This window comes from Delphinapterus leucas, chromosome 2 (genome assembly GCF_059928025.1).
Source record: "Delphinapterus leucas isolate spDelLeu-1000000601 "Yukka" chromosome 2, BTC_Dleu_Yukka2, whole genome shotgun sequence".
NCBI classification, from domain to species: Eukaryota; Metazoa; Chordata; class Mammalia; order Artiodactyla; family Monodontidae; genus Delphinapterus; species Delphinapterus leucas.
The window spans coordinates 70,048,013-70,069,133 of NC_143130.1; the positions used below are offsets into that span (position 1 = coordinate 70,048,013).

At 49.9% G+C, this 21,121-nt stretch overlaps 2 protein-coding genes across 10 annotated transcripts in view; one reads left to right on the forward strand and one right to left on the reverse strand.

The window, feature by feature from the left end:
* The first annotated feature begins 1 nt into the window (after position 1).
* CALML4 (calmodulin like 4) lies at positions 2-17,461 on the forward strand. 7 transcript variants are annotated; one of them, XR_016392061.1, is made up of 7 exons: positions 2-1,005; positions 1,588-2,295; positions 2,653-4,976; positions 5,079-5,109; positions 9,710-9,850; positions 11,428-11,616; positions 14,297-17,461. XR_016392061.1 is itself a non-coding variant. In XM_022579886.3 (5 exons), the coding sequence occupies exons 1-5, from the start codon at positions 4,974-4,976 to the stop codon at positions 14,392-14,394; spliced, it is 462 nt and encodes a 153-aa protein (XP_022435594.1). In that variant the 5' UTR covers positions 4,372-4,973; the 3' UTR covers positions 14,395-17,461. The 7 variants fall into 7 exon arrangements, 3 of the variants coding, with proteins under 3 accessions (XP_022435594.1, XP_022435595.1, XP_022435593.1); XM_022579886.3 differs by lacking the exons at positions 2-1,005; positions 1,588-2,295 and having other exon boundaries at positions 4,372-4,976; XM_022579887.3 differs by lacking the exons at positions 2-1,005; positions 1,588-2,295; positions 2,653-4,976; positions 5,079-5,109 and adding exons at positions 5,900-6,120; positions 12,983-13,075.
* Positions 17,024-21,121, reverse strand: part of PIAS1 (protein inhibitor of activated STAT 1) — a 121,345-nt gene continuing 117,247 nt past the window's right edge. For 2 of the 3 annotated variants that reach the window (XM_022579870.2, XM_089907069.1), the window contains exon 14: positions 17,024-21,002. In XM_022579870.2, the coding sequence (XP_022435578.1) occupies positions 20,709-21,002 (294 nt within the window). In that variant the 3' untranslated portion in view covers positions 17,024-20,708. The remainder of the gene's footprint in view (positions 21,003-21,121) is intronic. The other variant, XM_022579873.2, reaches the window with a different exon arrangement.

Consider the following 21,121-nt stretch of genomic DNA (forward strand, 5'->3'; position numbering starts at 1 on the left):
CAGCAAAGATGGCTGCCGAGTCCTGTCTGCCGCACACGGTGGGGTGTTGCTCCAGGATGTTGCTTCAAACGTGTAAGATCCCCTATCCAACGAATCACTGATGTCTCTGTCACTGTCTCTGGGCTGTTCCTTTGGTCTCAAGGCTGGGCCACTACAAGGCTTGCAGGCCTGCGGGAGTGCAGCCCAACAATTGGCGAGCCAGCCGAGAAGCCGGGGAAACTCCCGGGCGCACCGAGATGTCGGGGAAGAAGGACGGGGAATGGAACGTTGTGAGGAATCCGGGGGGTGGCCATCCACTCGTGTGCGGGGCCCTGTGGCGTCTGTCCTTGATGAATGAGGGCCGCCAAGAGACTGGCGAATCCACAGACCACCCTGAGGGTGTTGCAGAGATGTCGCTGCCATTACTGTGGGGAAAAAGAAGCTAGACGGTGGAAGGGGTGGCCATGGCTGTGGGCTGGCTGCTGCTTTGGAGGCTGAGAAAGGCCACAGACACTGAGCAAGTGCCCAAGGCTCAGGTTAGGGGCCTACAGGTGGGGTGCCAGGCTGGCCCAAACCAAAACTGCCGGAACGTTAATGGCCAGGTTGAGGCAACAAGATGGGAAGCAGACAGCCCACCACGCCGCGTGGCTGAAGGGAAGGTAGCTTCCCCGACAGGGAGTCCAGATGGCTGGGGCCCGTCCAGATGGGAACCCCAAGGCGTGGGACCCTACAGAGAGCACTGATGGAGAGGAAGAAGATCGGGACGAGGTCATCGAGCTCCCTGTCCCCCAGGCGCAGATGAAGAGCTCTTTTCTCCCCCGGAGCGGAGGCAGCAGACCATCAGGAGGGATGCCTCTCTCTCCCACCATAATGGTGATATTCTGTTAACCTCAGGGTGTGTTTCCCGTTTCAAAGTAGCAGCCCCCACGCTTGGAGCTCATTTGACGGCAGAGGGATGGCTGGAGAATGCAGACAGAAGGCAAAGACCTGGATGACCTGTCAAATACTTGGGTGTTATCTGGTCAGGTAAGCCAAAAGTGGTACTGTCAGCAGTTACTGGCAAAATGCAAGCACCCCTGTGGCCCATCACCCCGAAACAATTACAGACCTGGCTAGGGCTGTTGGGCTGTTGGAGGCCTCTCATCCCGCATCTGGCCCAAACTTTTTGACCCTTGTTCAAGCCTGTAAAGAAGGGAGCTCAGTGGGACAGGACCCCGGGGGAGGAAGATGCCTTCACCCAAGCCAAGGTGGCTGTTAAACAGATCCAGGGCTTTAGGGATATGGACTCAGGGACAGGCTTGTGAGTTGGACGTGGCCAGTTACCTGAAACGGTTTGGTTGGGGCCCGTGGTAACAGCGTAATCACCAGAGTGCCCTTGGGCTTCTGGTCCCACCCGTGGAAGGGGGCGGAATAACGATGCCGTGGGATGGAACAACAGCTCTGGGCAATCGACAATGCTTCACAACAGGTGAAAGACATCCCAGGAGGCACCCCAGTGACTGTACGTACTCAGGATCCCACAGCTGAGTGGCTAAAGGATACCTTCCAGAAGCCCAAGTCCGGGCACGCACAAGTCCGAACCATAACTAAGTGGCGTGTCTGTTGCAGGCAACGTAGCCCTTGACCTACTGGCCCACCGAGTGCAGAGTTACACGCTGAGGCCTGGTTACCTACACCACGGAGGACCCCACCGGCCTGACGGAGACAGCTGATCCTCCTGAGATACCACCTTTAGTGGAAGAAGGCACAGGCTCCATCCCTTGGGAGGTTTCGTACACTGATGGGTTGGCCCCCGGGGTAATCAGTGCAGGTGGGCAGCAGTGGCCAGCCGGCCTGCAACGGACAGCATCTGGATGGATGCAGTGGATAGCCCAGGAGTGGATGGTGGCGGGGCGACCCTATGGGGAAAGGACCCCGATAGTGACCAAGGAACCCACTTTATGGGCCACGAAATTCAGGCATGGGCTGATAAAAATGACAGACACTGGCATTTCCCCCTGCACTACAACGCCCCTGCTGCCGGGCTAAGCCGAGGGACGAATGGACCACTTAACCCGCTAGTGAAACTGGAAACCCGCTCTCTTGACACGTGGACCAGGACGCTAACTCAGCCCCTCCGAGCTGTAACTGAACATCCCAGGAGCAGTCGACCCAGTGCCTGCAGCATGTTAACCCAGAAGCAACTAGGCAACACCATCCAAGTTCAACTGTTGACCACCGAAGGACCAGTACTGATCAGGACAATAACTTGTTTTCACCCTGGCCGCCGGACCTATTGCTAGGGGAACCCAGTACAAAATGGCCTGGGAGTGGCAGGTAGGTCCCCAGCGGTTTGGGTTTGCTGCTTCATGGGGAATAGGATTAGAAAGGGACTCACAGGCTTCACCTGTCCTCCACTTGGCCCTGCCTAACACCACTAAGGTAATTAATCCAGGCCCCTATTGGAGAAACACCATTATATGAACGCTATGGTCTGTTATGCGCCCTCTCCAGTATTTGGCACTGGCTGTGGGGACTGAGGGTGGACAGACGGCGTGGGACTGCAGGCTGCGATGCAGACCACGGGTAGGGGTGGTGTGATCTCAGAATGCTGTTACTGCTTGTATTTGGCTTCAGGGTCATGATCTTCCCCCCGTCTCGTGCCTGTAAAACATCTCTATATTTCGTCCCTAGCCTGAGCAGAGGGAATCTGTTTGGGACCTGGACAGCAGTGGTGGCCTCGCCATTGGTAAGTCTGACTGCTGGGTCTACAGCGAGATGCTGTCGTCATCCTCCTCTGGACTTCCATGAAAAGTTGACCCAATAAGCGCCTGGCTCCAAAGTCTGCCCACCTCTTGGACTCTTGATACTCCTTAGCAGCTGTTGACTCTGTTGCATTTGTGGTATTTGGTTGCAGTGCCCTCTGCATACCTGACCCCAGGGATATGGCGGAAGAGGGTCAGACCAAGATTGTAAGGGTCATATAGGGTGTGTAGGGGTGGAGTGTATGGTCAGGCCGTTCAAGATGGCTGTTCTCTTGCTCTCTGTACATCCCCAGCTCGACCAGGCCCTGCTTCGCTCCCATGACTATCCAATCCTCTTAATCGTAGGCCTTCATCAGTAACTACTAGCTACCTCTGTGCTTGCCCCTGTCCCAGCTGCTGGTTTGCCTGGTCACTGAGGAGCCCACCTGAAGCCAATTCCCCCTGTAACTGGTAGCCTCCTCCTCCCCTGTAGCAGTGAAAACTGCTGCTGTGTCCTGCCTGCCACCTTCCATCCACAGTGGGGAGTCGCTGCAGGATGTCGTTTTGGACACGTAAGATCCCCTATCCAACAAATTGTCATCTCTGTCGCTGCCTCTGGGCTTTTCGGTCTCGAGGCTGGGTTACTACAAGGCCCAACAGTCATGTCTCCTCCAAGATACACTTTCCAGACACAGGGAGATTCCGAGTAAGCACTTGGCCCGGCCCTGCCGGCCTTCCCCCCAGGCCTCTGCTCTGTGCTCCCCACCCTTCCAAGCCCCCACCTGACGTCCCGTCTCCTCTTCTCCCATAAGGCTGTCAGTGAGAAGTTCCCCTTCTCTCCTGCCTCCCTCCAGTCTCTCCTCTACTCAGCCCAAACGGGAAGAGTGTGAATCCTCCAGCTGAAATTCTCTGGGTCTAGAAATGGGTGTGAACAGGTGACTCGAGAGACGCGAAGTGGAGGAAAAGAGAACCTTCCACATGGAGGTGGTCAAGGGACAAAGGAGGGCCCCAGCTGTCCATGTGCCAATTACCAACGCATCCCTCTGCGCACATGCAGCCCCTTTCTAGGACCCACTTGTCCCTGGTCCGGGAGCTCTGGTGCAGTGCACAACATGTGCAGCCGTACGTGTCGGTCCTGACAAAGTGGCTGGACCTTGGAGTCGGAGCCCACAGGCAGGACAGCCGTCAGCCGTGGACAAGGGATATAACAGGTGTCTGGGAGAAGAACGGGGAGAACCTAGCTGTGCCCAGCGCTGTAGCTCCAGGGAACCGCCCCCCTCACTTCCTCGGTGGGTGTGGGGAGGGGTGGGGGGCAGCACAAACCACTGAGAAGTGGGGAGAGTCAGCAGCTTCTGCCGGAAGGGGTGGGGGCTGTGGTGGGGAGAGGAGGGAAAGGAAGAAAAGGGGGGAGACTTCCCAGCCGGGAAAGTCACTTAAGAGGCCTCCCTCTGAGCCCCCTGGGCAGCCTGTGGTGGGGCCGGAGACCGCAACGCAGGCATCTACTGCGTCCCCACCCCAAACCGCACCCCCCCCCACCAGAAGGAGGGGAGAGAACTGACACACATGCTGAGAACTGACGGTGCACCAGCCATTTGACCATCAACAGCCCTGTGACGAGGCCCGGCCAGGACACCGAGGCACAGGGCAGTGACGTGACACGCCAGTCACTCAGCAGAGGGGCCTTAGAGCAACAGTGGCTGTGTCCCTTCTGCATGAGGCATCCCAAGGCTCTGGCAGTGGAGGTGGCCGTGCCGTCACAGTGGGGTTTCCTTCCACCTACAAGGTGGTGTGATGAGCCTTAAGTAAGGCGGTGTGCAAAGTACCCGACACCTAGGAAGAGCCTGTCAGCCCCCAGCTTAGTCCCCGGAGAGAGAGAGGAAAGACCCCCGGAGGCAGGGCCAGGGACCCGTTTCCTGTGTGTCACCCCTTCTTAGTGTCCACAGAGGGCTCCCAGGGAGAAACAGCAGCGTTCGTCCTCTGGCTACAGAGCTTCAGCCTCCTGATGCAAGATTGAGTGCTGGGGAAGCCCTCGTGCAGCCCCGGTCTCTCAGAATCCAACCTGCCACTAGCCCAGGCAGGCCGGGCATCAGCAGTGCACAGGAAGCTGGAATCTGACCCCTGGCGTTGGGCCAGGTCTCCATGGCAGCCGTGGATTTATAACCGGGGCCTCCACCCAGCTTGGCGGACTTTCGACTTGAAGCCGGGAGGAAGGGGAACAGGAAGGCGGTTCTGGGAGCAGCAAGCGCACGGGTGGCAACCGGAGGCCCCGCGATGGTGAGTGAGGGTCTGTGTGGCCCTGTCGAGCTGTCCTGGGCTGGGGTGGCTGGGGGGCTTTTGTGGAGTCCCTCCCTGACTGTTCTCCTCTCTCTGCTGCAGGCCAAGTTTCTTTCCCAGGACCAAATTAATGGTAGGTTTGGTTTGTTCTTTCGTTAGCAACTCACAGCAAAATGTGGGTCTCGTTAGGCAATTTGCTCTGCTCATTTTTTGTTAGTGGGAGGGAAGGAGGTTGGTGGGAGAGCTGGGCCCACCCACAGGCAAGGGGCCGGCCGCTGTAGGGAAGGGCTGGGTTGGAGGTGCAGGTGGGGGGCAAAGCTCGGAGGTAAGAGATGTTGGTGTCACGCCTGTCGGTGTGATTTACAAGAGGGAGTGATAGGAGAGGGAGCTCACTGGGTTTTCCCCCAGAACTTGATAGCTGGATTTGGGGAAGGAGAGGGAAAGGGGATGGACAGAGAGACACCGCTGTGGCTGAGGACCCAACCAAAGGAGGGGGCTTTGTAACTGGCTGAGAAAGAGAAAAGAGCCCAGGTTTGCACACTCAGGCAGGATGCTTCTACGCTCTGGGCCTCAGTCTCCCCATCTGTAAAGGGGGGAAGGTCAGCTTAGGTGGTCTCTGAGGTCCCTTCTGTCCTGACAGCAAGCCTAGTTTTGGTGTTTGGAGCACTTTGTTCCTGGAGTCCCCTGACCTGCTGGTCCCCAAGCAGGCTTCAGTTTCCCGCAGTGCATGGTTCTGTTTCCACAAGGCCAAGCCAACAGGGTTGGGTTACACAGAACTCAGGGGCCCAGACCTGGCTGGGGAGGCCCATCCGAGCTCAAGTAGGGAGATGAACTGAGGGTTACCTAGGCAGGGATTCCAGAGTTCTGTGTACCAGGAGCTTGGTCTATAAGGGAGAGTGGGTGGGTGGGTTGCAGGCACCTCCCTACAGACCCCTTGATATCCTTACCCCACGAGGGGGAACAGAGCAGGGACTCTTAAAACACAAGGCCCAGGGCAGGGGCCCCTCTTGCCCAGGTCTCGAGGCAAGACTTGAGGAGTCTCAGGGCTGGAGTCCAGCTGTCAGCCTCAGCCTCCCCCAACCAACACCTGGCTCTGAGGCTCACCCTCCCTCTGGGGCCTCTGAACCTCCCAGAAGAGAAGAAGGTAAGTTCCCCTTTGTATGTTAATGTCTGACACAAAGAAAGTGACCACAAACGTTAATGAATGAAAGACTGCAGTGGGAAGACCAGGGACCTTGGAGGCAGTGGACCTGGGGTCCAGTCACCTCTGAGCCTCAGTTGTCTCATCTGTGAAGTGGGGCTAATGACACTGCCTCACCAGGCTGCTGTGAGAGACGCAGCATATGTCAGCCATGTGCCTGACACTGGGCCTGGGTGTCACCCAGACGTACGCTGGGGCCAGCTTGCTCTTGCTAGCGTGAGCCAGATGGTACGGTTTTAAGAAATTTGTGAGCTGGTTGTTAAAATCAGCCATTATTAAATAATGGAAGATGAAAGAATGCTCCAATCCCTCCATCTGTATAAACATTTTTAAAAGATATCTCTTGGGGCTTCTCTGGTGGCGCAGTGGTTAAGAATCTGCCTGCCAATGCAGGGGACATGGGTTCGGACCCTGGTGCGGGAAGATCCCACATGCCGCGGAGCAACTAAGCCCATGCGCCACAACTACTGAGCCTGTGCGCCACAACTACTGAAGTCCGCGTACCTAGAGCCCGTGCTCCACAAGAGAAGCCACCGCAATGAGAGGCCTGTGCACCACAACAAACAGTAGCCCCGCTCTCTGCAACTAGAGAAAGCCCGCGCGCAGCAACAAAGACCCAATGCAGCCTAAAATAAATTTATATATATATTAGAAAAATCTCTTGCAGTCAATAGTGCTGAAGATTTGAAAGATTTCAGTTTAATGAATATAATTTGCACAAAGGCCGAGAAGTAGTTTAATAGATCACTTATCAGATGTAATGATAGTACAGTCATTGGGAAAAGAGTGGCATTCATTGGCATGCAGCCTACCTCACTTAATGGTTAAATCAAAACCGTAGGTTGGCAATGGCTACAAGAGCTGTCAAAACTCACTGTGATAATCAATTGGCTAGATGGAATTTATAATCGAGTATATTTTATGATTTGTAAATTGTGTGCTGCACATCCTCAAGTCTATAAAACTTAAACTATGTACGTATATCATCAGAGCCGGTTGTTACATTCCGAGCATACAACTGGTGTTATCCTAGGCCCTGGGGAGGATTATTTCTTGCCTTGGGGTATTTGTATTTTCAAAGGGAAAACCTAAAGGGGATTTTTAATTCAATTTATTTAACCCAATTTGTTCTTTCATTCAACAGTTATGAGTCCTTTCTTTGTGCCAGCCCAGATCTAGGCATTAAAAATATAGCAGTGCACATAATAGCCCCAAATTCCTGTGCTCACAGGGTTCACCTTGCAGGGATGGTGGGCGGGGGTGGGGGGTGGGGGACGACAACAGGAAAGTAGTAACATAAACAGGATGTTGGATGGCATGCTGGCCTATCAGAAGGAGAGCCAGGCAGGGAGAGGAAGGAGGTGTGGAGGTCTGGGGGGAAGGGGGGCGGGGTAGGGGGTGGGAGGAGAAGAGCCCTGTTCCAGCGCAGAACTCCAAGTTCAGAGCCAGACTCCCAGGTATCTAAAGGTAGGAAGACAGAACACATATGTAACTGAGGAGGTGGGCCCCCATTTGACCCTAGCCCTGCTGATATCAGGGACCACGGGCCCCCGTGGTGCAGGGCATGGGGGCAGGGGGCAATGTTCCCCCCTGTAGAGCCTGGTGGATTCTAGGCCCCAAGAATGTGATGTCCCCACCTGGCCACTGTCGGAAGATGGTCAACTGTCATAGGATGAGGTCTCAGGAAGGCAGCGGGCCCACCCCTCGTGCAGAGAGACAGAAGACAAGCCAGACAGAAGACAAGGTGGGGTGGCCAAGAGCGGTCCCCAGGAGGGGGAAGGGGAGAGCTGAGTTTAAGCCCTGCACACATGGTGGCCCTCTCTCTTCCCCCATCCCCACTGGCACTGGGCCTTCTTGGAGGGAATTAGGTTTGGCAGGAACCAAAGGTGGGGTTAGGCCAGGCTCTGGCCCTGCTTCCCCTGGGCCACTCCAGCCCCTGCCACCAGGTCCTGCTGGTGGTCTGCCCCTCTGAAGCTCAGGCTCTGCAAAGTTCTGAAAGGGTGGAAAGTTCCCATTCAACCTCTCCACAGGCACAAAAGCAGCTAATTGTCTCTAAACCCCACTGCCTGGCCTGCCTTTGGTTAGCAACCTCCCTGAAATCCTCCTGCCAGGAGAGGCCTTAAGGAGGGACCATGAAAGGGCCCTAGGCCTGGGCTTCCTTTTGGCGTCTCTCCCGCTCTGCTGCCCTCTGGTGGCTTCTGCCTGGGAGTGGAGATCCAGTGTGGCCTCCGGGGCAGAGCAGGCTGCCCACTGCGAGTCTTCTGCTCCAGCCTTCCACCCCATCTGCACCATGGGAACAACGAAGGTACCACCCCGACAGGGTCACAGTGAGGATTACACAAGGGCCTGGGGGGCAAGTGCTAGTAGCGGGAGCTGCGGTTGGTTTTGTTATCAGCTCAGGAGCCACTGGTCTAGGCCTCTGAGGAACCAGCTGGGTGTGGGAAGCAGGAGAGAGCAGGGTGCTGAGGACAGCGCAGGGCCCTCCCTGCACGGGGCTCAAGCAGGAGCGGGGCTCAAGCAGGAGCTCTACCCTGTGGGCCCCAGGGACTGGACGAGAGGGGAGTCTTGACCAATTCTGATGAGAGCCCTACCAACAGCCCGTGGTCAGAACCTCTATGAGGGGCCCCTGATCTTCCCAAGCTCATGGCTGGCCTCACTGTGCCTCCAGGGCTGGGGGTCGGGGGAGATGCAGGTGGGGGTCGGTTCTGCTGGGCCTGGGGGGCTGTGGATCTGGAGGCTACTTGGCCCCCAGCAGGGTAGAGAGGGTTTGGGGAGAGCAGCAAGCAGGATCTCAGCAGAGCCTGGGACTACTTCCTGGCAGCGCCTCTTGAAGTCTTGAAGGGGGCCAGGGCCTGTGTCAGAGAGCAGCTTGAGAGTTCAGCAGCCTGGAGGCCGGCGGCTGGAGCAGTAGACTCAGAAGTGCCCACAGTTGTGATTATTGTCATCACATATGAGAGCCTCTCTGCCAGGCCTGCCCCGAGGGGATTTCTGGTCCTTCCCAGAAAGGAGGACCCGTAGCCCCGAGGCATTATTGTCCCTGTTTCCCACATAAGCTGTCTTTGCCAAGGTCCCCTGGGAGTCTGGTGCCCTGCTGTGAGCTCCTGGTCTCCCTGGGCTGGCCCTGGAGGGTGAGAGAGCGCTTTCCTCTGGTTTTAGTCGACTGAGGAAGGGAGCAGGGAGGGCGAGAGGGAGGAGGCACAAGGGAAGTCAGGAGAGGGAAGGGAGAGGGTTGGCAGATGAAACAGGACACCTAGTTAAATGTAAATTTCAGATAAACAACAAATACCTTTATAAGTATGTCCCATGCAAAACCTGGGATCGACTTAAACAATGAATACATTTTTTAGAATATCTGAAGTTCGGTTTACCCTGGCAGCCCTGTCTTTTTCTTTGCTGTCTGGCCACTCTAGGAGGGAAAGAGGAGAGGGGAGCAGGCAAAAGGGAGGGGAGGGGCAGAAAGAGGGGGAGAGGACAGAGAGGCGGGGTGGAGGGTGAAAGGCGGCTCCTGATTCTCCCTTCTGGGCTTTGGCAGAGTACAAGGAATGCTTCTCCCTGTACGACAAGCAGCAGCGGGGCAAGATGAAAGCCACTGACCTCCTGATGGTGATGAGGTGCCTGGGGGCCAGCCCGACGCCGGGGGAGGTGCAGCGGCACCTGCAGACGCACGGGATAGGTGAGTTGGCTGGGCCGGGCCAGTTGCCAGGGAAGGAGGAGTCTGGGCTGAGGGTGGGCCCTGAGCCCCACAGCTGTGGTCCGGGGGGGGGGGGGGCCCGCAAGCAGGTGCGGATGACCCGGGTGTAAACCGCTCAGAAGTTTGAGGGGTAGTTGCAGCTGGAGCTCACCGGCTGGGTGCTGTGTGTCACTCGGGCTTCCTTGAATCCTCACAGCAACCGGTGACACCCCCATCCCAGAGGACCAAGGGATCTAGGCATTCCCACAAGGTTATCACACACCTGCAGCCCAGACAGTGCTAAGTGATCCCAAAGTTGTTTTGATAGAACAGTGTCCCTTTACTATTTGTCATGTGCTTAGCTCAACAACCCAATGAAGGAGGCACTATCCATATCCGGGTTTTACAGACAAAGATCAAGATTCAGAGCCCATTAGGTAACTTCCCCAAGTGCTTACGCCAATGGTGGAATCAGGCTTGGAACCCAACTCTGATCTCCAAATGGTTCTCTGGTGATGCGATTATGGGATTTTCATTCTCCTTGTTTCCTCTGTTTTTGACAATGGAAACATATGGGACTTTTCATAACCAAAACCAAGTTTTTTTTGTTGTTGCTCGGTTTTTATTTTTTAAAGAAAAAGAGGGAGGGATGTCAGAGGCCAGGATGGCTGTTTGCATTGGTGGCTGGACACTCAGGAAGGAAAGAGAAGGGTGGCCTGGAAAGAACACTTGATCAAGAGCCCATCTGGACCTCAGTTTCTTCATCTCTCAGATGGGTTCCCACCATCTGCTAGCGTTAACCTGAGGTCCCATCCGAGGTGCCTGAAGTAGCACTGGGAGCCCGTCCTGAGGCCAGCCTGGGCCTGGGGGTGGGCCTCTGAAGGCCTCAAGCCCAGTGATGGGGCGCTTAGCAACTGAGATCTGCTGCTTCCATCTCCGAAGGGGTGGTGGTTTCCTCTGGTTTCTGTCTCCTGCAAACAGGAAGCTGTGGTCAGGGGCAGTTCTGACTTCCTGCAGTTGTAGCCCAGCCAGGGCCTGGGCTGAGGTCCCCAGGCATGCCTGGAGGAAGGGTGTGGGCTGGAGGGACTGGGGTGGAGGCTGCAGTGAGGGAAGTAACAGCCTGGTGGGACAGAGGCTTGAGGCCCCAGGTGGGGGTCATCTGTCTATCTTTGTAAATGTGTTACAGTGGCTGCCAAAAGGGGGGATAGACATGTTGGTGCACTTCCCTCCAGTTCAGGGCAGGAGAGAAGCATCCAGAAGGGGATAGAGGAGGCAGTGCTTCATCCTAGTCCTGCCACTGCTCTGAGGTGACTCTTCGCTCTGAGCTTCTGTCTCCTTAGTGGGCAAAATGCGATGATAACCAGTCACTAAGGGGTTGTTGGGAGGATTAAATGAGGAATATCCATGGTGGGAACTCAGCAGGACAGGGTGCATCCTCTTCCCCATGACCACTGCCTCCATCATGGTGCTTCCTGAGTTAGGTGGCCCTTGAGCTGGCCATGAAGGCAGGAACCCAGCTGCCTTCCTCAAGAGAAGCCTTTTCCTCCCTGCTCACTCCACTGTGTTTGGGGGTTTCCTAGACAGAAATGGAGAGCTGGATTTCTCTACTTTCCTGACCATTATGCACATGCAAATAAAACAAGAGGACCCAGAGAAGGAAATTCTTTTGGCCATGTTGATGGCGGACAAGGAGAAGAAAGGCTACATCATGGCGTCTGAACTGCGGTCAAAACTCGTGAAACTGGGAGAGAAGCTCACCCACAAAGAAGGTAATGGCCTGGGTCCCTCTTTCCCAACAGCACGAGGTGATGAAGGGGTTGGGGGAAGGACACCAAAGCCCAATCCATGCCACCTGGGTTATGTAGGCACTGCATTTGATGGATGCGCCAGAAGGTTGTAACTAGATGTTGAGCTTAGTGAACTCTGGATTGGATCCCAGAAAAGAACTAGGGACCCTGTGGGTGGCAGGAGAAATTAGCCAGGGCGAAGGGACGGCTTGGGGAAACCCAGTTATGATCTACTTGGGCATCACACTGTGTTCTAAACTTTCACTGTGGGCCTTCATTTAGTGATTATGACAGCTCTGGGAGCACTAGTGTCCCCCTCATACTGATTAAACAGGTGCAGTGAGTGGCTTTTGAGTAACAGAGCTGGGAGCTACATGCAGGTCTATTAGACACTTGGACCCCTGCCCCCCAGCCCCTCTCAGGCTCTTTCCTCTCACCACAGCTGTCTTCTGAAGCTGCTACTGCTGCCAAGTTTCTAAATTGAGATGTTACTGTGCTCCCTTTCCCCACGACTCAGCCAGCTCTAAGAGCTTTTCCAGAAGGGGTGTCCGTGGTGGTCTTTGACTCCTACCTTCCCTGCCTTCCTACCTCAGAGAGGATGAGAGGCTTGGGTCTTCTAGGAAAGCCTGATGTCCATGGTAAGGGTGACCCCAATGTTGGGCCCTTTGCAGGTGTTCTCCCAGTCTGCCTGGTGGGCCCCTCGGTCCAGCCATGGCAGCCATGCCAGGTCGCTACCAGAGTCCACACCCACCAACCCCAGAGGCTGGGATTTCTAGTTAGGCGCTGGGCCACTGCCTATGGTTGAGGCAGGAGGAAAAAGGCTTCAGTAGTGATGGGCCTTAGCCTTTGGTTAAATCACAACAAACAAACAGACTTGAATCCTGGCTCCCCCTCATTCTGGGGGACCTCAGGTGAGTTTCTTAACCTCTCTCACCCTCCTCAGTTTCCTCGTTGGGAAATGAGGTTACAACAGACAATCCCTCAGGTCCCTCCAAGAGCTAACATTCTATAAAGCAGTCTGCTGAGATTTTATCTGCAGTCACAAAGGCACAGTGCAAAGCATGTAAAAATAGCTCTACAGAAGGCAGATGGAGCTTCCCCCGCTTTTTCAGGCCGGCAGCTATCACGATCTCGTCTTTCTTTCATTGTGTCTGTTTTAACGTGAACAGGGAAACACGGGCTCTCCTTCCCTCCCAGGCTCTGAGGACACTGCTTGGGCTTTTATGTACCAAGTGGAGTGTTTGTTAGCAGAGGGCCAGCAGGGGCCTTATTCTTACGGTTAATGATCTCTGTCTAAAGCAATACCATGGCCCCCAAACTCAAACATATCTCTCATTTGTTTAACCAGTAAAGAAACATTTCAAAGAAACTGACAATGTCTTCCAGACAGAGACTGATGTCCCTTCCTCTGGCTGTGGGAGAAGGAAAGATGATACTAGAAGTAAGACTCCTTTACCCTCAGTGATTGAAAGAAAAAGCTTCAGTTTTACTACAGAAGCATCCTTGGAGCTGAGATGGCTGGGAGGGAGGCCTCCTTTGCGACCTGGTTCTTTGTGGGTTCACAGGGAACCGCCGTTCTACCCAGAAGGCATCATCAGACTCCAGCTGCCCCTCTTCTGGACAGTTGGAGGCTGCAGTGGTTGGTGTTAGACCTGTCCATTGGGACGGTTTTAACCAAGTGGCTGGTGGGTAGAAGCATCTCTATGAAATAAATTACAGTCTCAACATTCTGAAAATACTCAGCAGTGCTAGCAGCTTACGCACAGAGCACAGTAATTACTTTTTGGAGGAGGATGGTTAAGCAGGCAGTCACAGGATATTTTCTAACAACTACCCAGGATTATGTTGGGGGTGCCTGGGGCCGGGGAAGTTAACACAGAGCAGTGATAGTTTTGTAAGAGGGTGAGGATGGTCCTGAGAAGCCACCGTGGAAAAGTGTAAGCTGAAATGGCTCTTGTCAACTGCTGGGAGAAGCTAGTATTTTGTCTCAGGGATCCAGAACCAGTAAATGTTGGGGTTTTGGTTTTGTTTTTTCTTTTTTTGAGCAACATTAGAGAACAATGGCAGTTTTTTGTAGGCTTTGAGCTTAGACACAGTTGAATATATTCTCTCTTACAGTACCCCACCCCCGAAACGCACACTTTTTAAAAGAGGTGATGGTGGCAGGTACCACTTGTCACTGAGCCCCCTTGGGGTGGGGGGGTGTCAAGTTGGAAGGCAGACTGGCAGGTCAGGGGCAGGCCAAAGACTGGGCTGGGGGGCCTGGGATGGAGCTGCAGAGGGTGTCTGTTCTGCAGGGGGCTGAGACGGTGGGCTGTAGAAGGTAAGATTCATGCCAAAGTTTTCTGGAAATACTGGCACAGGGGCCAGACATTTTCTGAAGGGGAAAAAAAAAAGCACAAGATAGTTTCAGTGACTGAATCCTTACCAGTACACCCCTACCCTGGCCCCTGCAGAAAGCCTGATGAACTCAAAATTGGATACATGGTCTCCAAGGGGTAGGGGGTGGCTTGTCCCGTTCCCTCCACTGGTTTATTTCCTCATCTACGGGAATAGTCAATCAGACGCTCAGGGAAGACCTCCAGGGAGTCCCAACCCCCAACTGGATGTCCTATAACGTAACACTAAAGCCAAACTGAAAAGTTAATGTGATTTATTGCAGTGGATGATCTTTTCAGGGAAGCAGAAGTTGAACCTAATGGCAAAGTGAAGTATGACGAATTTATCCACAAGATCACCATTCCTGTGCAGGACTACTGAGTGAGGAGAAGGCAAGAGAGCCTCCCCTGGGCCGGAAAACTCAGACCGATGAATCTTTAAAAAGAAAAGCATTCCTTTCACTTGTGGGAGGTGGCAAACACAGCAAGATGACATACCTGACCACAGCAGAGGGTAACTTAGCAAGGAAACGAAACGATTTCAGCTACAGTATTAGCATGTCTTTAATAAAAGATTTTTACTGATCTTAATAACTAACTACCATCAGTCTAGCCCTTTATATCATGGAAAGAGCCTATGGTTTAGAGTTGGGCCAGGGTTCCAGTCCTGACTATGCCACTTCCGAGTCAGGTGATTTTGGGCAAATCATTTCACCCCTCAAAGCCTTAGGATCCTCACTGAGGGTGGATTCCTACTTCTTACCTCATGGAGCCTGTTGAGAATGGTCTTCAAAAGGCCTTTGCAATTTGTAGAGCACTGTGTAATCCTGGGTTGCCATGGTCGTGCTTCTCCTAAAAAGGGCAATTTACCGAAAGACTAATATTCTGTATTTGGGTGCTAGAATCATCTTCCGCATTTCCAAGATAAAGCTAGCTGAGAAACAGCAACAGACAGAGAGCTCAAACTCTCTGGCAACAGTTCTTGCAGCACCACAGGGTCACATACAAATTCTCATTCCCAGTGCATACTAATGTAGTTCAGGATATTCATTCATAAACAGGATAAAAAACAGGTTTAAAACAAGGCAGCATCAGCTAAACCCTGGGAAGAATGATCCGACTACACCCCAAACCAAAGGAAACCAGATGTGACGAGTTGCATTCACTGAGGCCTTGCAGAGCTTGAGAAGACCTGTTATGATGCTTCTGTCAGAATTTTGAGCTCCTCCCTGACCCATTATCAGAGAGGTTCATGGGACTGGGATGGTCTGCTCAAGTGGGCCAAACTGATGATGGCTTCAAGCCATTTCCTCAGGACTAATGGAAAGTAATAAGGGGATGGAACAGGCCACAGCCGTGACCCAGCGAGAGCCCTGGAAAACAATAGTAGGGGTACTGGTCCTGCCGGGAGCTTTTCCAGCACAAGTGGCTTTTTAAGTTAGTTATGTAGCTAGGAGGTGCCAGGCTGGTGCTGCCTGTGCACTCATCAACGGTGTGGATCCATTGCTAGCGCCAGCACAGCCCTAAATCGGGCTGGAGTCACACACCAGCATGCTGAGGGCGGAGCGGGGCAGAACCCTTAACTACAGAGATTTTCATCCTTATATGTATCAAAACTGGGATCTCTGGGCTGTGGCTTTTTCTAATTGTGCCTTAGTGGCTAAAGCAAAAGAAAACCGAATTAAGAGGGAGGTGCGTCTCTGGGGAGGTTTACACAGAACACAAATCTAAGGGCCAGGAACAAGGTAAACTTCAGGGGACAAAACAGTCAGTCTTAGTGCAGCTATCTCACGATGCTGCACGGCCTCAGACCAAATGGAGGTCCTGAGAAAGGAGAGCCGCTTTCATTTCCCCAACAGTGTAACTGCCAATGAACTGAGTACGAATTCCTAGGAGCTGTAGAGGAGGCTTCTGTGGGGGCAGGCAGTATATGGGCCCCAAAACACCAAGTAGGTGACCTTGTGATCGTCAGGCTGGGGATCTTAGGCTCACTCGGTACAGGGGCAGATCCAGGTTTTGTGGGGTCTGAGGGTTATACGATTCGGCGGCCTTCTTAAGAATATTACAGTAGAAATATAGAATTACTAGGGCTGCTCCTGGGACCCTGGAAGAGACCAGAGCAAGTGAGGGGCCCTGGTGCTTAAACTTCATTACCTTCATGGTAAATCCATCTGAGGGCTGGTTAGATGTTGGCACCCCATGTTGAACTGCTATATTTCACTTTCAGGCAAGGCTCAAGGGTCCTAGTGCGCCACATTTCTTTTTAACTCATCATGGACATGAGGAAGTTAGTCCTGCACAGCCACTCTGGAATACCAAGGATTAGACAGTAGATACCTGTGATTTAGATGGGACAGGAAAAGGAGGTTCTGGGCTATAACAATAAACGAGGGTACGTTCCCTCAAAGCTTTGTCTTTATATGCCACTGAACGGTACCCATTTGGTTTCAAAGCAAGTTTTATGAATCTCATTTGCCTAACAGGAACCTGAAGTAGACCTTGCCAAAAACACATAAGTGGTGTGTAATGGCCTTGAGAACCTGGGGCTTGTGTCCACTGACTCAGTGTTCCTCATTAAGGGTGTTCAGTGGGTAGGATTCCAAGATCCTGGGATGTGCTCTGATTTAAACTTCTACCCCAGGAAAGGCTCTGACACTACCCCATGTCTGGGTTTCCTGCTCATTCCTGAAATTCCTGTTGGTTTACCTAGCACCAAGTATTGTTTGCAAAAAAAAGGCCACAGTGCTCTTAACAATCAAATTGCAGATTAAACAGATTTAAAACTAAACGGATGCTGTGGTTCATTACAAAGCTAGCCATATTTCAGTAAGAAAGGGGAATGATAGCTGTATATTCGTTACTTACCTGAAAGCATGTTGCAAGAGAATGAGTTACTTGTCATGCTTTGAAATCTCTGGATCAGAGGGGCTCTGGAAGCACAAAGCATTGTCACTTTTTCTCATAGGGATTGTCCCCTTGTATACGCAGCAGTGTATTTTACAGAAGACAAATTAACTGAAGGCTTTTCTTTTATTACATCTAAAGAGCTCTACATAAACAGGTAACATTCAATAGGTAAACAATTTTTTTTCCAATGCATGTAATAAATATTTTCACTTGGTACTTTTATACAAACTGACATTGGTCTACTATACATTTTTAAAAGCCATTTTACTGGTTTGGCATGCGGTATGGAAATTCTAAGAGAGAAAGTTTTAAGGCAATGAATCACAGATTTAAGTTCATGGAATTTATGGTAACTTTTATATCTGTTTATATACATTTTTCCCCTTTGTTAATTAAACAATTAACAGCAGCACACTCTGGGACCACCAGCTATTCTCCCTCCCTCTTTCTGAAATCTAAGCTTTGTATTTTCTTTTAATTAAAAAACAGAATTCAACATGTATTGATAAAACAAAACTCTTACTAAAATAATTTCAAATGTGCTTTAAAGTCCTAAAGATCTTGAAGTGTTTTGTGTGTTTAAAATTGGAGCTGTTTAAAAACAATGTTCTTTCCACAATTAGTAATTTAAAATTGGGATGTATTTTCATTCAGTTTCAGACATTTGACTCAAAGGAAAATCTGCCAAGAAATCACATTTCTCAGAAGCTTAAGTGTATCTTTTCTAAGTCAGTAATAATAGAGAATTGTGATAATGTCTACATTAATAGAAGTAGAAAATTTTTAATGCTCAAAATAAATTAGTCAACCAAGCGTGGCATGGTTAAGGTCCAGATACTTTTAAAAACATGTGTTCAATAATGCCCACAAAATCATTAAAAGCCACTTCAACCCTGCTAGTCAAACAGCTATTATACTAAAGATGTGTGTGTGTGCATATACACACACACACACCCCCCCACAGAGAACTATACAGACACACAAACATATGCGCACCTATTATGAGCGACCAAGGCAAGGGGATGGTGGTAACTTGACTAAAGATTCTGAGAGTCATTAGTCCACAGACAGCATGTCAATATTAGCATGGGTGGGGGAGTGACAGTGGGCTAGGGAAAAAAGAAATAACTGTGCTTTAAAAACAAACAAACAAAAACTTAGAAGATAAAGATGCAGTGCATGACTCCACTAATAATTACTATGGACCATAAAAAGTCTGATTGACTAATAGCGGCCATGAGACCAACAGAGTAATAGCTACTACTACTGCAACATTTTAGAAAGTTAACAACTGAAGGGAACAAACTCCTTAAGAGTGGAATGAACTAAAATAAAAAGACAAACTGAATGGTTAGTTTCTCCCGCGGAGACACGACCAAAGCTACTAGACAGACATTTATCTCTCCCTGTTACCTGTTCTTCCCTTCGGTTGGTATAACGCAGGACCCTGAGAGAAAATAACCCTCTCCAAAACTGGGCTGAAGAAAGTAGAGGGACGGTTTTTCAACTGGATCATTCAAAGAGTCTGTTATTCAGCATCATACACAAAGTTACTGATCAGAATTCTGAGACCACTAACAACAACAAATAAAGAAAAACAAAACTATTCATTTTATCTTAGGTAGCTGAATTAACAGAAACGTTTCCTATTACAATATGAAATAAGAAGCAACTCCCTACAATTTAAGTAATTTCTATCCCAATCTGAATTTAGACACAAATTATAATACTATTAGATATTAGCCTAAGTTAACATGGCAATGAGAGTTCTAAAGTGTGTACTCACATAACACCAGATTCATTTAAAAACTTAACTATTTCCTGTTTTAACTGACAATGAATTTTTTTTTATTGCAAATTGTTTAGTGACTGTAACTCAGCCATGTATGTGTGGAATACACATGCGTAGGGAAGACTATAACTCAGCTGTCACTCACACACTTGTCTATAAATACATATATACACACACACATATACATATCAATACCAACCTGTTTTTCAAAATTCAAGTCAACAATTTGGTGGCAGAGAGATACTGTAAAAACAGGTATGTTTAGATGCCACACAGTCATGTGAACCATTAATTTCATCAGACAACTGAAGATACAGCCATCTTGAACTCTAACTGGATTAAAGTAGGTCAATTTGTTACCACTGCAAGGTTTAAAATGACAATTTTATACACAAAGGTGGTCCTTCATCAACTCTGAGAACATTAACAGTTGTGATATAAAAATCCAGTCTGGAAAATTGGTAATCGTTATGCCCCTTCTTCTTCTTTTCTGCTAAACCTTTCAATCAGATAAACAATATTTTCAACACCTTCAGATATTACCTGAAAAACGGACCTTCTCTGACGAGGATTTTGGAACACAAGTAGAACCACTTTTTCCTTCCCTCCAACCCTCACTCATTTCCTGAAAAACAGTTTTCAATATATTTACATTTCCATTATTAATAAGAGTAGATCAGACTGATCCATGAATTCTTAAAAAGATTTGACTTTCCTATGTCATGCTTGTCTTTAAAAGATGAAGAAAAACAAACAAGATAACTAGGCTAAAAAAATAAGTACACTCAGAACCAGAGAGTGAAAATGACTAAGGATCAAGCCCATTTTGAATTTCAACTGTTTATCAGATGATAGATTTCTACAGACTGACATGTGTGGTGCGTTGTATTTTCCGAAGAGAATTTACTTTTAAGGATAATTGACTGTCTTTCTTTTTTGAGGTGATATAGCCTTACCTCTGTCAGCTGCACAGGACATCCAACAGGGCTTTCTAAGCTATTTTTACTTCCTACTTTGGTATGAAGATCTCACATGAAAACTTGTTACCCTGTGGCCAAAAAAGCAGGTGTTCACAGACTTGGTTTAAATACATAATACTGGCAATCCAAATTTAAAATAAAGAACTAGACCAAAGTGTATTATTCACAGGTCGGCTAAGCCTACTCCTTACCCAGATAGCTCTACTCCAATCTCTGAAACATATTCTCAAGGGGTATCTAGCAAATAAGAGACAATATGTGATGGAGAACATGCAATTGGGACAGTCGATAAAGATGCTCATATGAGAGTTCAAGACCTTCAAAGCACTTTTAAAGAAGCAGGCAACTGATTTATCAACTGAATGCAAACTCGGGAGAAGGAACAGTAACGACACAAAAATACACACAGACACACACACACCCACAAGCTATGTCCTGAAAATACATAGGGAATGCAGAGGAACAGATGAGATTTATAACTTAAGGCTGGATAAAATATGCACACACACAAACAGAATCCAAGTCTGTCATTTTTAGAAAATGGAAATTAAAACTATCCCCCCCAGCCCCTCCCCACAACAAAGAAAAGCCCACAATTTAAAACTTCATACATGCAATTCCTTTTCTGTTATTGCAAATAAAATAATGCCATTGAAGTAAAATAAAACCAAATAGGACAAATGATGAAAAAAAAATCTTCAGAATCCAGAAAGAATGAACTGAAGGTGGTTTGTGGGTACTCGTTTTTTTTCTTTTTTTTTTTCTTTTCTTTCCTTTTTTTTGTTTTTTACAAGTGTTTTTTCAGACAGGCAGTCTTAGATTTATATACAAAAGTAAAACTGAAAATATAGTTTTGTTCTCTGTACATTTCTTTTAATTTTTTCCCTAAAAAAAAGGAAAAAAACACGCTTGTGTACTTTTCTAAACAGAATAAGGTAAAACATAGCACAAAGTTCTCTTCTTTCTACCAAGTTCATTTAATCTGGGGTAGGGATGGGAGCAGCAGGGGCAAGGGAATCAGTCCAATGAAATAATGTCTGGTATGATGCCGAAGATGGATGCTGTGTCCGTGCTGCTCCTATTTGCGACGGTGTGGCTATGGCTCTCCCTTAGGCTGTTGGAGGATACGAGGCTGCTGTTACTGCCACTGCTGCTTCCATTGGTGGCTGGCAGAGAAGTACTGCCTCCTGCACTTAACTGATCAAGAAACATCTGTGAGGAGGTATATGGAAAAAACCGAGACGAGTGTAAGAGGTCTTGATCATCTGAAACCGCTGCTGCTGCAGCAGCAAGCAGGGAGGTGTTATAATGCTAGGGAGGGGAAACAAAACACAGGAAATAAAGTTAATTATACTTATAAATTAATAAACTTTCTTCTCAGCAGAACAAAGTCCTAAATTTAATATATTCTGAGTACCTGGTGTTTCTGA

Excerpts from the sequence above, each read along its gene's own strand:
- CALML4 (XM_022579887.3), top strand. The coding sequence starts at position 9,757 with ATGAAAGCCACTGACCTCCTGATGGTGATGAGGTGCCTGGGGGCCAGC. Across the intron at positions 9,851-11,427 it reads CCTGCAGACGCACGGGATAG|ACAGAAATGGAGAGCTGGAT; the intron begins GTGAGTTGGCTG and ends GGGGTTTCCTAG. Across the intron at positions 13,076-14,296 it reads AAGGAAAGATGATACTAGAA|TGGATGATCTTTTCAGGGAA; the intron begins GTAAGACTCCTT and ends GATTTATTGCAG.